The following is a 16,796-nucleotide window of genomic DNA, read 5'->3' on the forward strand; positions in this document are numbered from 1 at the left end:
AATCACTGATTCTCTCTCATCACTGAAGTTTCTCTCTCCCTCCCGCTCCTTTCCTCTCTGAAGTCAATTAAAAAAATTTTTTTTTAATGTCCAACAAACGATACAGTTTTCCTCTGCTGCAAACAGCACCTGAACGGACTCGCCTCCAGAGAACCACAAGGCGCTGCTTCCTGGGCGTAAGTGGGAGAAGGCCTGACGAGGAGTTCTCACGGAGTCCTCTGGCTCTCAAGAACGGCCAGTGGCCTGTTTAAGAGCCACTAATCTGAAACGTTAAGTCCCCGCCCACGTGTAGACGACATATGAAAGTGCCAACTCAACAGTCCCCGGCCCAGCTAAAACAAACGCCGGTGAGCCCTCCAGCTGCCACATTTCTGTGTTAAAGACCAACTAAACACAGCAACGTCTGAGGGTGTCTGTGCAAAGACAAACCAGGGGTAAGATCAGGCCAGATGGTACAACCAGTAGGAGGGCGGACAGCGACAAACTTCTCTTAGGAGAGCAGCTGTCACATCCGGAACTGCCGGGAGGTTTACCGACGCCCGGCCTCCATGTAGCCACCGCTGCCTGAAGCTCACGGACATTCTAAGAACGCACTTTGCCTGCCAGCTCTCTCTGTTTCCGGAGAAAACTCCCAGTCCATTTCGCCGTTTACACACATGCTGTATGTGTTCAGCTGAGCGCACACGTCAGTCCTTAGAAAACTCCCTCCACAAAACCAAATTCGAGTCTTCCCCCCCCATTCCTTCACCCCGCCCCCCCCCCGCCCCGTTTTAGGAGGTCCAACGGGCCAACAGCGCTGTCAAACGGGGCTTTCAGACAAAAACATCCGCCGGACTTTTAGGTCCAACAGGTGAGGCAAAAGGTAGATCCAAAGGGAACACGGCACGAACCAAACCTGGGCCCACGGATCGAGGCCGCTGCCACCGCGGGAAGGACCAGATCGGGCTCGGCGGATCCCACGCGAGGTTTCTAAGGAGGGGCACCCCTGGGACTCTCTCTCTGAAGGGTAACTGGCCACGTCCAGCACCCAGTGTTTCAATGGGCCCAACGCGGACAGAGCAATTCCGTTTCCAGGGGTTTCTCCTGAGAAGGTACTTGGGCAGGTGCCCAAAGCCATGACAGCCTTTTTTTTTTTTTTTTTTCTTTTCCTGAATGGCCCTAACCAGTGGTCGGCAAACTCATTAGTCAGCAGAGCCAAATATCAACAGTACAACAACTGATATTTCTTTTGAGAGCCAAATTTTTTAAACTTAAACTTCTTCTAACGCCACTTCTTCAAAATAGACTCGCCCAGGCCGTGGTATTTTGTGGAAGAGCCACACTCAAGGGGCCAAAGAGCCGCATGTGGCTCGCGAGCCGCAGTTTGCCGACCACGGGCCCAAACTGTCAGGATCCTGAGTTCTGCCCTCCACCCTGGGGCCTGGCTAATTAAAATCACATGCATGTTGCCCGGCTAGCGTGGCTCAGTGGTTGAGCGTCAACCTATGACCCAGGAGGTCACGGTTGATTCCTGGTCAGGGCACCCGGTTTCGGGGTCAATCCCCAGTATGGGGGCATGCAGGAGGCAGCCGATCTATGTTTCTCTTTCATCTATGTTTCCCTTTCTCTCTCCCTCTCCTCTCTCTCTCAAATCAATAAAAACTTTTTTTTTTTTTAAATCACACGCAGGTGGATGTACTGGTCTTGCCCCTCGCCTGACGGGCTGAGGGCTGTTTTGGGTTTCTAAGAAAGACATCACACCCTCCACTGCGGTCTCTACCGCCATCAATCCACCACGGACGTCACCGTGTTTCCCGAGCAACGCCAAGGTCAACTCCATCCGTCACCTGTTGTTCTACTCCAGAAGCAGAGAAACCGGTGTTCAATGACTCCAGAAAGGTCTCCGTGCCGGGACCTTCTTCAAGGTCAGCCGGCCCTGCTGTGTAACGTGACACTGAGCTCGGGCCTCTGTGCCGGTGATGCAGGCGGGACCGACACGCAGGTCCAGGCCACTAGATGTCATCCTCCTTCGACGGCTGTTGGCGGGCCGCACGCCCCAGTGGGAAGGAAGTCAAGGGGTCTAGACAGCGAAGTCCTTAAATGGCGTTCAGCTAAAACCATCTGACCTATGACTGGGGTCCTGCACGGTAGTTGACCAAAAATAAACACGAAAGCCCCCTGGAGACCGGCCTCCCTCCCCAAAGGCACGCGGCTGCCGCAAATACCGCACTGGGGTGACGGCACTGAGGCCGACGCCAGAGGGGAGTCCCAGTGAGCAGGAGAGCAGGGACCCCACGGCCCGACGCCACGACCCGAAGTCGCATCCGTAACCCTGAGTCGGTTTCCTCCCAGACTTCTCGTGGCGCTCAGACAGCATAAGGAAGGCGGGCTTTTTTTTCTTTTCTTTTTTTTTTTTAATAAGGAGTTCCAAATTCCTGGTGGCCTTTGGGGTTGCGTTTTAGCGACTGTGCAGTTTTTCCCAGGTCACTCGAGGGGAGGAGCCTGGGAGGAGCCGCCGATGAGACGTCACAGGTCACGGGCAAAAGGCGGGAAGCAGCCCCGCCCCAGCCACGCTGTGCTGGCGGAGTGTTTTAACGTTCAGTGAACGAGACGCCAGCATTTGTAAAGGATGGAGGAAGACGTAAGCAGGGCACCGCGCTGAGGAGGCCCACAGGGCATCCCCGAGGGGGAGGCGGGAGAGTCCTCGCCAACGAGACCAGAACTGAGACTCGAAGGAGAAGCGGCCCCGGCCTCAGCGCAGCACGCTCCAGACAGGACAGACAAAGCGCAAAGACCGGGAGGGGCTGGCCTGTGTGCTCGCAGCCCGACATGGAGCGCAGGGGCCCATAGAGCCGGGCAGCGAGTCCCCGGGCACAGGGAACCCCAGAAACAGGGGCCCGGGCACAGAGAGGCCCGGAAACAGGGAGGCCCCGGCACAGGGAGGCCCGGGCACAGAGAGGCCCGGACACAGGGAGGCCCCGGCACAGGGAGGCCCCGGCACAGGGAGGCCCCGGCACAGGGAGGCCCGGGCACAGGGAACCCCAGGCACAGGGAGGCCCGGGCACAGGGAGGGCCCGGCACAGGGAGGCCCCGGCACAGGGAGGCCCGGGCACGGGGAGGCCCGGGCACGGGGAGGCCCCGGCACAGGGAGGCCCGGGCACAGGGAGGCCCCGGCACAGGGAGGCCCGGGCACAGGGAGGCCCCGGCACAGGGAACCCCAGGCACAGGAAGGCCCCGGCACAGGGAGGCCCGGGCACAGGGAGGCCCCGGCACAGGGAACCCCAGGCACAGGGAGGCCCCGGCACAGGGAACCCCAGGCACAGGGAGGCCCAGGCACAGGGAGGCCCGGGCACGGGGAGGCCCCGGCACAGGGAACCCCAGGCACAGGAAGGCCCCGGCACAGGGAGGCCCGGGCACAGGGAGGCCCCGGCACAGGGAACCCCAGGCACAGGGAGGCCCAGGCACAGGGAGGCCCGGGCACAGGGAGGCCCCAGGCACAGGGAGGCCCGGGCACAGGGAACCCCGGGCACAGGGAACCCCAGGCACAGGGAACCCCAGGCACAGGGAACCCCAGGCACAGGGAGGCCCAGGCACAGGGAGGCCCCGGGCACAGGGAACCCCAGGCACAGGGAACCCCAGGCACAGGGAACCCCAGGCACAGGGAGGCCCCGGCACAGGGAACCCCAGGCACAGGGAGGCCCGGGCACAGGGAGGCCCCAGGCACAGGGAGGCCCGGGCACAGGGAGGCCCAGGCACAGGGAGGCCCAGGCACAGGGAGGCCCGGGCACAGGGAGGCCCGGACACAGGGAACCCCAGGCACAGGGAACCCCAGGCACAGGGAGGCCCGGGCACAGGGAGGCCCCAGGCACAGGGAGGCCCGGGCACAGGGAGGCCCCAGGCACAGGGAGGCCCGGGCACAGGGAGGCCCAGGCACAGGGAGGCCCAGGCACAGGGAGGCCCGGGCACAGGGAGGCCCGGACACAGGGAACCCCAGGCACAGGGAACCCCAGGCACAGGGAACCCCGGGCACAGGGAGGCCCAGGCACAGGGAGGCCCGGGCACAGGGAGGCCCGGGCACAGGGAGGCCCAGGCACAGGGAGGCCCGGGCACAGGGAGGCCCCAGGCACAGGGAGGCCCCGGCACAGGGAGGCCCAGGCACAGGGAACCCCGGGCACAGGGAGGCCCGGACACAGGGAACCCCAGGCACAGGGAACCCCAGGCACAGGGAACCCCGGGCACAGGGAGGCCCAGGCACAGGGAGGCCCGGGCACAGGGAGGCCCGGGCACAGGGAGGCCCGGGCACAGGGAACCCCGGGCACAGGGAGGCCCAGGCACAGGGAACCCCGGGCACAGGGAGGCCCAGGCACAGGGAGGCCCGGGCACAGGGAGGCCCGGGCACAGGGAGGCCCAGGCACAGGGAGGCCCGGGCACAGGGAGGCCCCAGGCACAGGGAGGCCCGGGCACAGGGAACCCCGGGCACAGGGAGGCCCAGGCACAGGGAGGCCCGGGCACAGGGAGGCCCGGGCACAGGGAGGCCCAGGCACAGGGAGGCCCGGGCACAGGGAGGCCCCAGGCACAGGGAGGCCCGGGCACAGGGAGGCCCGGGCACAGGGAGGCCCCAGCACAGGGAGGCCCGGGCACAGGGAGGCCCCGGCACAGGGAGGCCCCGGCACAGGGAGGCCCCGGCACAGGGAGGCCCCGGGCACAGGGAGGATTGGGCACAGGGAGGCCCCGGCACAGGGAGGCCCCGGCACAGGGAGGCCCGGGCACAGGGAGGCCCGGGCACAGGGAGGCCCGGGCACAGGGAGGCCCCGGCACAGGGAGGCCCGGGCACAGGGAGGCCCCGGCACAGGGAACCCCAGGCACAGGGAGGCCCCGGCACAGGGAGGCCCGGGCACGGGGAGGCCCCGGCACAGGGAACCCCAGGCACAGGGAGGCCCGGGCACAGGGAGGCCCGGGCACAGGGAGGCCCCGGCACGGGGAGGCCCGGGCACAGGGAACCCCAGGCACAGGGAGGCCCGGGCACAGGGAGGCCCGGGCACAGGGAACCCCAGGCACAGGGAGGATTGGGCACAGGGAGGCCCGGGCACAGGGAGGCCCCGGCACAGGGAGGCCCCGGCACAGGGAGGCCCCGGCACAGGGAGGCCCGGGCACGGGGAGGCCCGGGCACAGGGAACCCCAGAAACAGGGAGGATTGGGTACAGGGAGGCCCCAGCACGGGGAGGCCCGGGCACAGGGAACCCCAGAAACAGGGAGGATTGGGTACAGGGAGGCCCCAGCACGGGGAGGCCCGGGCACAGGGAACCCCAGGCACAGGGAGGCCCGGGCACAGGGAGGCCCCGGGCACAGGGAGGCCCGGGCACAGGGAGGTCCTCAGAGGCCCCGAGGGAACGGCAGGGACCCACAGGCACGATGCCAGGACTGCAGTGAGGTGCAGCGGGGCGACCGCGTGTGCCCACCCTGATGGCTCGCTCCCTGAGGGGCAGCCTGGTGTCCTCGCCACGCCTGGAACACGCGGCGCTGGCGCCCAGGACCCAGCTGTCCTCAGGTCAGCCCCTCCCCCTTCTCCAGAGAGCACGGGCCGCCGGGCTGCGGCACACGGCCCCGCCCGCCCGCCCGCCCGCCCGCCGCGCGGTACCTACGTGCAGCTTGTTGAGCAGCACGGCGTCCGTGGTGCTGTTGCCGCCGGGCTTGGCCGCCTTCCAGAACTGCTTCTGCGCGGAGTAGCGGTTCATGGGGCAGAGCCGGAACAGGCAGTCTAGGAGGGAACAGACGAGGCGACCGTTACCGAGGGCGGCGCGCCCCCGCCCGGGACTCCCACCCCCATGAGGCGCGGAAGGCGGTCCCACCGCGCCTGAGTGTCAAGGACAGGCACAGGCCTGGCACCTCTCCCCTCTGACCCTCAGTTCTCAGCGCCTCCACGTGAGGTTACAGGGGAGGAAACTGAGGCCCGAGGGGCGGAGCTGGGGCTCAGGGTCAAATCCGGGGCTCTCACTGCGGCCCCCCAGCTTCTGCTGGGGAAGGGAGAGGGCGCATAACCCCGCTGCGCGTCCACACACGGGCACCTCACCACAAGCCGCGCTCTCCACCGACTCCGTGAAAATGCGAGCGAAGCTTACACGGGGCACCTGCTGGCGCGGAGGCCTCTTACGGGGCGAGTACGAGATGGCTCTCGGGGAGCAGAGAGGAACCATCTGGACTTGGTCTGGGACGGTCGTGTCCTGCCCCTCGGCCTCAGCGCACCGTGGCGCCCTTCCCGCTGGGACCCCCTGGGCGCGTGACCCTGCGCACGGCCCTACAGAGAAGCAACACTAGCCCAGCGGGCTGGCGGCTGCAGAGTCACCCGGACGTTAGAAACAATAAAGCAAACACTGGCCATGTTGTCTCTAAGGGGGAGCCTGACCCAGAGCGCCGCGTGCCTGCGGCCCGGACGAGAATGCGACCATCACAGGACACGAACCCATCGTCCAATCTCAGGGTTCCCGTCAACCTCCCCTTTCCTGCTTGTCCTTGTGACGCATGTAACGTATTAGTAAACCGGAGGCCCGGTGCACGAAATTCGTGCAAGAGGAGGCTTCGCAGCCGCGCCGGCCGCCTGGACCCCTCCCTCGCAGCCACGGCAGCTTCCTCGATCCCACGGCTGCAACCGCGCTTCGCCCGGAAGGTCGTCCGGTCTAATGAGCACGTTACGCTTTTATTATTGTCGATAACACTACCGATCCAGTAATGTGTATACAGCTCTCAAGTATAAACACGCCTCGTTTACGAGTATACTTGCCAATTTTTATAGAGGCACAGGCCCATGGAAAGATGGTTTAGAAATGACTGCTCTAAAAAGGCAACATTAAAATGGACACTCCTGAAAAGCTGGCACGTTGACAAATTGGCTTTTCAAACGGTAAGTTCCTGTAGAGGAAAATTAATGCATTTGGAAGGAACACCCAGATTGTGAAGAAATCGTCCCTTGAAAATAGATCGGCACAAACATCAAGAAGCATGTCTTCTTCTCCCCGGACACGCCTACTGTTCACAGCACAGCTCCCCTCCGAGGACCTCCCAGGTGAGCACCCGGCTCGCCCCTCCGGCAAACAGCGAACCCGGGTAACAAGCTCATTTGCCGTCAGGCGCACGAACCCCCAGACTTTCCTCCAAACCCACTCGCCCTTCCTTCCAGCCGGGAGCGGTTTTCACCAAGCTCAGCGCTGCACACATAACCGACATTGTTCAGGAAAAAAAAAAAAGTTTAATTATAGAACTAAACGGTACTCCCCCCTTTCTATTTTTTTTAAAATATATTTTATTGATTTTTTTACAGAGAGGAAGGGAGAGGGATAGAGAGTTAGAAACATCGATGAGAGAGAAACATCGATCAGCTGCCTCCTGCACACCCCCCTACTGGGGATGTGCCCGCAACCAAGGTACATGCCCTTGACCGGAATCGAACCTGGGACCTTTCAGTCCGCAGGCCGACGCTCTATCCACTGAGCCACACCGATTTTGGCATCCCCCCTTTCTACAATCTCCTTCTTCACTGACTATTCCTACCTGGTCACCGGCAGCCACACGCCCACAGGCCTCTGTCGAGACTCCAGCTCCTGCAAGTGGTTATCGGAGCCCACGGGAGACACTCTCTTCAGAGGACAAGGACATGGCGGGAACCCTATGTAACATGGGCTGCTCCCCCCCTCGGAGGGAAGCCACGGTCACTGTCACTTACTGTATCCGTGGCAACTTGGTGCTGACAATCCCACCAGTTTGATATCACCCTGCGCACATCACACACAGCCATGAGAACACTGGCCACCCTGGTCAGGTGCCCTGCCTTTGACACGGGACCGAGGGTGGCCCCTGGGCTGGGCAAGGGGGACTTCCGTGATAGTCACATGACTTAAAAAAGCATTCCAAACATTTATGTCACCAGGGCCCTGGCAGGTAGCTCAGTTGGTTAGAACAGTGGTCGGCAAACTCATTAGTCAACAGAGCGGCAAACCGCACGTGGCTCGTGAGCCGCAGTTTGCCGACCACTGGGTTAGAGCATTGTCCCAATACTCCAGGGTTACGGGTTCGATTCCCAGTCAGGACACATAACAACAATCAACCACTGAATGCATAACTAAGTGGAACAACAAATCAGTGTTTTTCTCTCCCTCCTTCCCTCCCTCCCTCCTCCTCTCTCTCTAAAATCAATAATTTATTTTTTTAAAGAGCATTTAAGTCACCAGTGTTAGTATCTGACCCAGGACTTCCTTTATGGCCAAGCGGAATAACAACTCCAAATCTGATGGACAACAAGACCCTGACAGGAACGGTCCATGCTCTCCGTCCGCACACTTCGCACGCTGATGGCCCGTGTACACATTCAGAATCAAACTGGGCTCAGGTGGGTCTTGGGAACCATCAGGCCGGATCCACGATGCCACGGGACTCACGTGCCACGGAAGTTCCATTCTGCGACGGCTGCGGGAGGGCCGGGCCCAGCAGCCCACCAAACACGCAGACGGGCCTGACACGGCTCAACACTCCTGGTGGCGTGCGGGTCACCGAAGGCGGGAGTGCGAATTCAGCACCATCGGCCCGGCCACTGCGTTCCCTGGGCGACACAGAGAAGCCCCTCGGACTGAGCGTATTTACCACCAACCATCTCCGTAAATACGAGATGTTACCGAACTCGCGCCAGAACCGCATTAGCCTTGCTGATTTCGTCCCGTCTCCCCAGTTGCTTAGCAACTGATTCGAAGTGAAAAATAAATTAAGCAATTCAAATGTGATGGTAAAGTCACCTTCCGAAATTCTGTGGCTCAGCTCCGCGTGGCCCTCTGCTCCTTGGATGGCCAGGCAGGGCACACTTACAGTTCCGCTGGGTCCCCAGGGTGCTCAGCACCGAGACATTCCCATACAGGGACTCGGCAGAAGACTGGGCAGGCCACGTGTGTGTGTGTGTGTGTGTGTGTGTGTGTGTGTATGTGCATGCACACACATTGTGGTTTGATCTCACTCCAAAGAAATGCCACAAAGAATAGCTATGACAAGTGTTATTTTAGGTCCCTGAAGAATAAACGAAACTAAGGTTTCGAAAAATCACTTTGGCGCCTTCCTAAGCTGTAGCAGAGCCTGCTGGGCCCGCACAGGAGAAGCCGGCCAAGAGAGGGTGGGGGTCAGCTGTTGAAGGGCTGTGGACAGTGATGCTCCATGGTTTAAGCAGCATCCAGAACGTGGAGGAGGGAGAACGCCCACTGCTTAGTAGATGCGTGTAACGAAGAAATGAGCACCTTGGTGTGCAGGTCAGAGAAAGGGGGGGGTGGTGAGAGGAGCTTCAGAGGAGGGTAGAGCCACAGGAGTGGGTGGAGCCACAGGAGTGGGTGGAGCCATATGAGTGGGTGGAACCACTGGGTGGGAGGAGCCACAGGAGAGGGTGGGGTCACTGGGTGGGAGGAACCATGGGAGTGGGGCCACAGGTGTGGGTGGAGCCCCAAAGGTGGGTGGAGCCACAGGAGTGGGTGGAGCCACAGGAGTGGGTGGGGTCACTGGGTGGGAGGAACCATGGGGGTGGGGCCACGGGCATGGGTGGAGCCCCACAGGTGGGCGGAGCCACAGGGGTGGGCAGAGCCACAGGGGTGCTTGGAACCCTCCACAGCGGCCCCATTCAGGTCACAAGGCTGCTGGACGAACCCCTGAAAGACGGGAAGGGGAACTCCACTTCCCTGGAAAGTGTAAGGCCCTGAGGTGGAGACACTGCGCTGTGGGCGCTGGTAAACCTGGTGCATGAATCATCCCTGAGGCTCCAGGAGTGACTCGGTGGCTCTACGTCAGGAAGAGGAGCTGGAGGAGGAGGAGGAGGAGGAGGAGGAGGGGGGTGGGAGGGGCCTGGGCAAACACCTGGACTAAAGCCTGGAGATGGAGCGGAGGGTCCCAGGCAAAGTGAGTGCTGGGCCCGGAGGCAAGCCGTGCCTCGTGCGGCCTGAGCCGTGCTCCGCAGTCGGAGCTGCCCACGGGCGTTCAGCAGAGAACCCGCGGCTCGGGTTCCGAGGAGCTTTCTGCTTGGCGATGGTGCTGCTAAGGAAGGGAAGGCGGGAGGCCGACGTGGGGGCAGGAATGAAAATGGAGAATTTCATTTCAGCTATGCGTCGTCTCATCGCCCATGAGACACCCCGGCTGAAATGCTGAGGGGGCCGTGCACCGACTAGAGCAGTCGGTTATTTAGGGAGGTGAGGGGGAGACGGGAGGGGAAGGAGGGCTGCTGGGAGGGGAGCGGAGCGGAGGAAGTCAGCATCTCACATCCAGTGCAGCTCCCATCTGCCACCGGGGACTGTCCAAGCCCAGGGACTGCGCTCGGAGGCTGACAGAAGCCTGAACTCGATTCAAGTTTTCATCGGGCCGGGGGAGGGCGAACGCTCTCCTCTTCCTCTCTGTCCCCTCCCCCCGCCAAAAACAACACCAGGAAAATGAAACACCAAAACCCCAGCTCCAGCTTCTATGAAACTCAACTCCATCGTCCCAAGTTGCCCAACATGAAGATGGGAAGAGGGTGGAGGGGAGCGAACCTCCATGTCTGCCCACGGGCACGGCGGGGGGCGAGCTGACTGGCCCTGGGGAGCCCGGACGGGCCCAGGAACCGGGTGTCACTGTGCAAGGCCCGGCCCCGGCACGCGGAGCAGGGACCAGGCTCCAGGGCTGAGGACGGCGGGGAGGACCAGGCCCCGGGGCTGAGGACGGCGGGGAGGACCGGGCCCCGGGGCTGAGGACGGCGGGGAGGACCGGGCCCCGGGGCTGAGGACGGCGGGGAGGACCAGGCTCCGGGGCTGAGGACGGCGGGGAGGACCGGGCTCCGGGGCTGAGGACGGCAGGGAGGACCAGGCCCCGGGGCTGAGGACGGCGGGGAGGACCAGGCTCCGGGGCTGAGGACGGCGGGGAGGACCGGGCCCCGGGGCTGAGGACGGCGGGGAGGACCGGGCTCCGGGGCTGAGGACGGCGGGGAGGACCGGGCCACGGGGCTGAGGACGGCGGGGAGGACCAGGCTCCGGGGCTGAGGACGGCGGGGAGGACCAGGCCCCGGGGCTGAGGACGGCGGGGAGGACCGGGCTCCGGGGCTGAGGACGGCGGGGAGGACCAGGCCCCGGGGCTGAGGACGGCGGGGAGGACCGGGCTCCGGGGCTGAGGACGGCGGGGAGGACCGGGCCACGGGGCTGAGGACGGCGGGGAGGACCAGGCTCCGGGGCTGAGGACGGCGGGGAGGACCAGGCCCCGGGGCTGAGGACGGCGGGGAGGACCGGGCTCCGGGGCTGAGGACGGCGGGGAGGACCGGGCTCCGGGGCTGAGGACGGCGGGGAGGACCAGGAGTGGGAGATCGCCCTGTCCGCCCCACCTGGCAGCTTGCAGCAGGAAGGACGACTCGGCAAATGCTACGTAAGAGCTGAGCAAACAAGGGAAAACAGGGCCCCGCTGAGCCCGGGAAGCTGCGCAGGAAAAGCTGGTGTGTCTTCGCTCGCAGGGCACCGTGCTGACAGAGTCGGGAGAGTCTGCGGCGGACGCTCCTTCAGCCCAGGAAGAAAGGGATGCAACGCGAATGGGAGGGGGGAGGGGCGGCAGAGTGCCAGAAAGCCAAGCTCATCTACAGGAACAGGAAGCAGCGGGTGACATTTAAAGTGGATTAATCCACAGACATCGGGGGACTCGCGTCAGCGGGAAGCACAGAGCTGGAGACCGGAGGAGAAGGTGGAGACGGTCTGACTTGCTGCCGCGGGCTCGTGGGGAGGCCCGAGGTGTCAGACACGGGGCGGCTGTTTTCATTCTGCATTTGGTCAATCGTTGACCATTGTTATCGAGGTGAAACTCACATCACATAAAAGTAACCGTTGAAAAAATTTTAAAATATATTTGTATGATCTCAGAGAGGAAGGGAGAGGGAGAGAGAGAGAGGAACATCAAGGATGACAGAGAATCACTGATCGGCCGCCTCCTGCACGCCCCCCACTGGGGATCCAGCCAGCAACCTGGGCATGTGCCCTGACGGGGAATCAAACCGGCGACCTCTTGGTTCATAGGTCAATGCTCCACCACTGAGCCACACCGGCCGGGCGAGAAACCTGGTTTTTCAAGCTCCTCCACGATTCTGACGGGCAGCCAGGCCTGGGGACCAGTGGGCGGGATGCTCCAGGGCCCACTCCACCATCAAATACCAGACGGAACCGGAAGACTCCGGGGGCGGGGGTGGGGGGGGCGGGGACTGAACATTTAGGGGCCTGGTTTCATACCAAGAAAAAACCAATGCGGCCTCCACCAAGCGTGCCGGCCGCCGAGCCAGGCTAAGCGGAACCTCCCTACACGGCTTCTGCTCCGGACCCAGCAGGTGGGCGTGTGGCCACCTCTGCACCAGGCTGCCTCCGGGCGGCTCTGGAACGGACCTCAGACCTGCTCCACCCCTGGGCTGCCCGCCTCAGGGACCTCGGTGTGGGGGCTCCTTTTGCGCAGGCCCCGCCTGTGCTGTCCGATCCCTCCACCCGCCGGCCGTCCATCTCGGCTCAGCCACCGCGGCCTGGCCCCGCCGGCAGCGAGACCCGAGCCGCTAAGCCCCCATCAGGAGCGCCTGCCTTTGGGGGAGTCCTTCCCAGAGGCCGCTTCTCTCCCAACCTTCCACGTCTCCCTCCCGTCCCTTCCCCGCCCCCCCCACCCGCCCCAAGGCAACGACCTCCAGGAGGCCGCGGGAGCCACAAAGTGCAGCCACGATGAGGCTCCCTCAACGACCTGAGAAGGAGGGAGGCGCAGCCCCGGCACCGGCTTCTCCAGACGAAGCCGTGACCCTGTGTTCTGGCGTCACCCGGGGCCTGTGACGCAGGCAGGACCCTGGGCAGGGAGATAGCCATCAGCCTCCGCCCCTCATGTGACCGCCGCGCACTCCGAGGGCCGTGACTTTAGAGAGACTCTGTCTTAGAACCCAGCCCGCGGCCTGTCTCCAGGGGCCATGGAAGAGGATCTGTTCCCACAGCCCGTCCAGCTGCAGGGCGGGGGCAGCTCGCTCTGCCCTGATTTTCCCAGGTGCCTCTGAGCCGGAGGAAAGTGCAGTGAGGCTGCGAGAGAGCCGAGCAACAGAGCCGGGCACAGGGCGGCCTGATGAAGAGCCACGGCACAGCTCAGCGGGAAGCGCTCCCTGCGGGCCGCCTAGGGCTGAGAAGCAGTGTCGGAGGCAGCGGCTCCCTCCTTAAGCCTCAGTTTCCCCAACAGTGAACCCAGGCCACACCCAGCACAGCCCACAGTGAGGAAGGAACAGGAAACCGTGCCGGTACGCCTGGCATGGGCGCCGGCAGTGACCAGGGGTCAGGATCACGGAGAAGGACGAGTAGCAAACAGGATCAAGGAACTGACTCCGGCCTAGGGGCTGCCCTCCAGGGCAGAAGGACTGACGGAAGCTTAATAGAAATATTCTTGTGCGCCCAGCCTGCATAGCTCAGTGGTTGAGCCTCGATCTATGAACCAGGAGGTCTCACAGTTCCATTCCTAGTGAGGTCATAGGCCCGGGTTACGGGCTCGATCCCCAATGTGGGGCATGCAGGAGGCAGCCAATCAATGATTCTCTCTCATCATTGATGTTTTCAATCTCTCTCTCTCTCTCTCTCTCTCTCTCTCTCTCTCTCTCTCTCTCCCTTCCTCTCTCTGAAATCCATAAAGATGTTTAAAAAGAAAAGAAATATTCCCGAGTACCCAGCACAGACACGTAGCTGGGTGTGCACGCGTAGCCCAGCAGCAGGCAGCTGGCTGGGAACAGACTTAGCAAGTTGCTGTGAATCATCTCAAAGCAGCTCATTATTTTCTAAAGAGGAAGCAGGAATACGGGAACCCCGGAGCCCGAGGCTGGCCTGAGCGTGCAGGTGCCATAACAAGTGCCGGGCCTGGGAGTGGCACGGGGCGAGTGCCCACGGGCAGGGCACCCAGGGCCCTCATGGGTGGGGGGTGGGTGAGCACGGGGTGGGGGGTGGTTTCAATGTGGGGGTTGACATCCCAGGGTGGCCCTTGTGTTTCTCCTCCCGCCCTGTAACTTCTGAATGTCACCCGCCTCCTCCTTAGCCTCGTGGGACCCCTAGGGTGCGTGCACCCCGACTTCACGAGGGCCAGCAGCCTGGCGGGGACAGGGAGCCAAGGGGAGGAATGCGCGGAGGCTGCAAACCTCCCCCCTCCAGGTCTGGAAAGCGAAAGTGAGCTGGGGCAGCCCACACTCGGCTCGCCGGGAGGTGAAGCCCATTTCCTTCGGCCCCTCCCTCTGCGCCCCTAATGAATTCAACTTCCTTCTACTTAAAGAAAACAAAAACCAAAAAAAATAAAAGGCTTCTTTTGGCCGAGAGCGAGGGGTTGGCTTCCATCAGCCTGGCTTCCTCTCCCCCTCGCCATCCCGCCTCTTATCAGAAAGCATGAAGCTCTCCTTCTGGGAACTGGGGGTCCACACACTTCCTTTTTAGGCCAAAAGCACAGAACAGCAACCAGAAGCTCCAAGAGCCTAGCCACACCTCTTCCCAAACTCGCTAATGATTCCTAACAGCTCGCTGGCTCCGTGGTTAGGGGCAGCTGAGTGCGGCTCCGTGGTTAGGGGCAGCGTGGGGGCGACGGGAGCTGAGGCCGCTGAGGCCGCGGCTCTGCGAGTGACAAACGGGCTACCTTTTCCATAAACAACACCAGAAGCGCCGCCCAGAGAGTAACGACCCGAGCGCTCTTTCCCGCCTGTGAAGTGGGGCTCTCGTGTGAGCCAAGTGAGCCATTCCTTAACAGCCCAGGAAGAGCCCCAAAGAGGTAGAGGGAAAGCAGAACCAGAAACAGTAATTGGGGGACAGGCCATCCGGACGGAGAGGCAGTGGGCGAAGCGAGAAGGGCGGGCCCCCCGGGGGGAGGGGGGACTGGCCCGGCACAGCAGCCAGCACCGGCCATTCCGGCGGACCCGCGGGCAGAGCCAGTTTCCTCTGCGCTGAGCCGATCCAGGTAAACCCCTCGCAGGGAGGAAGGCATCGCCCTCAGCCCAGAGGCCCCGAGGATTCCCACGGACACACCGACCCCGCCATCGCCCAGTTCCATCCACCAGACGCCGTGAGCTGCAGGGAGCACCGGCTCCCAGCTCAGAGCCCCTGAACGTGGGGGAGTCCTGAAAACGGGGGACCGGCCTCTCCAAGGCACCACCAAGGCCACAGCGTCGCCAAATAAGGCAAGCGAAAGCTCGGCGCCAGGAGGAGCGGCGGATCTTCCCTGACGCGGCCGGTGAGCGCCGAGGTGCCGACGGCAGGAAGGGAAATGCAGAGAAACGGCCAAGGAGAGAGGCCTCCTCCGCCCGGGAGAGGCCGCGTGCAGCTCCCAGCCCCTGCGCCCCAGGACGTCCCGCCCAGCCCCGCTCCCAACTCCAGCTGCAGCCAGGCGGTGCCACCGTGCAAACCCCCTTTTCTCCAACGTCACGGACCTCTGTGTGCAGTTTTCTAGGGTCAAGTTCACGTACAACACAGACATAGTGACAGATGAGGTTGCCCAATACATTCGCGATTTTTTACAAAATGAAAATATTTATGAGACGACTTGCATTTACACATTTAACTTTTTTTTTTCTTCGTTTGGCTTCCAAGGAAGCTCCAGACCCAACTTCCTGCTTTCAGCAGATCTCCCGTAGAGGGGAGATGGCCTGGGTTTTTAAAATCTCCCCCTCCCCCTCATGCCATCCGGCGCTGATAAGCCAAAGGTGAATTTAGGTCAATGTTGCTAACATAAAGGCTGGGGTCAAAGAGAACTCCTCTGGAGGGTCCTCCTGGGCGATGTCACCGCCCCGGCCGGCCCGCAGACCTCGCAGGGACACACGGAGGCAGGAGGGCGCACACCCCACAAACTTTCCCGTAAGGCCACACGGCTCTCGCTTGCCCCGGCCGTCCAGGTCCCTGCGAGCCAGTCTCTCACAGAACAGCCGAGCGGAGGGTGAGAAACCTGCTCAGCCCGAAGGGAGGCCTGCGGAGCGCTGGGGCCTCAGGGACTGCCAGTCCCGTTCAGTCCAGACCGCGAGTCCTCTGTCCACCTCCGTCCAATGCCACGTGGCCGGCACTGTCCGCCTCGGGCCTCTCCACTCCCCTGAGGTTTGCAGATGACCCCACAAAACACAGAGAGGTAAGCGAGACCAAGTCCATCTCCAGCACACTTGTGCTGGCGGGGGCGCGGAGTCACGGCACCCCAGAACACCCCGGAAGTGGCCCACCGGCTGGCCCCGGACACAGGAAGATGGGGAAGGGGGGTTCCTATAGAGGTGGCGGGAACGCAGCCTTAAAATGACCAGCTGCTCCTTTGGCTCCATCCAGTGTTTCCGGTCTGAAAGCTTGTTCATGTGCTGGGGGGAGGGGCGCCTCCCTCACTTCAGAGCCTGGGGTCTGACCCGGGAGCCCTCCTCTTGGTAACGAGGCAGCACGGGGCCCGCGGCCACGCAGCAGAGCTCGGGACACAACGTCGCCTTCGAAAACGTGGAGGCTCAGAGGCAGCGTTTCCTTGTTATTCTAACCCAGTGGTCGGCAAACCGCGGCTCGCGAGCCACATGCGGCTCTTTGGCCCCTTGCGTTTTTAGCAAAGGCCAGCTTAGGAGTACCCTAATTAAGTTAATAACAATGTACCTACCTATATAGTTTAAGTTTAAAAAATGTGGCTCTCAAAAGAAATTTCAGTCGTTGCACTGTTGATATTTGGCTCTGCTGACAAATGAGTTTGCCGACCATTGCTCTAACTGGTGGTGTGTTTACTTCCATTTGTCTCTCTTTTTTCATATATTTGTACTGATTTCAGAGAGGAAGGGAGAGGGAAAGAGAGATATAAACATC

General features: G+C 62.4%; 1 protein-coding gene across 1 annotated transcript in view; it reads right to left on the reverse strand.

Annotated features, from left to right (window-relative positions):
• ITPR1 (inositol 1,4,5-trisphosphate receptor type 1) overlaps positions 1-16,796 on the reverse strand; it is a 175,272-nt gene that overhangs the window by 107,737 nt on the left and 50,739 nt on the right. Inside the window, exon 5 of the mRNA XM_054729485.1 lies at positions 5,622-5,737. Coding sequence (XP_054585460.1) covers positions 5,622-5,737 — 116 coding nt within the window. The remainder of the gene's footprint in view (positions 1-5,621; positions 5,738-16,796) is intronic.

This window comes from Eptesicus fuscus, chromosome 18 (assembly GCF_027574615.1).
Source record: "Eptesicus fuscus isolate TK198812 chromosome 18, DD_ASM_mEF_20220401, whole genome shotgun sequence".
NCBI classification, from domain to species: Eukaryota; Metazoa; Chordata; class Mammalia; order Chiroptera; family Vespertilionidae; genus Eptesicus; species Eptesicus fuscus.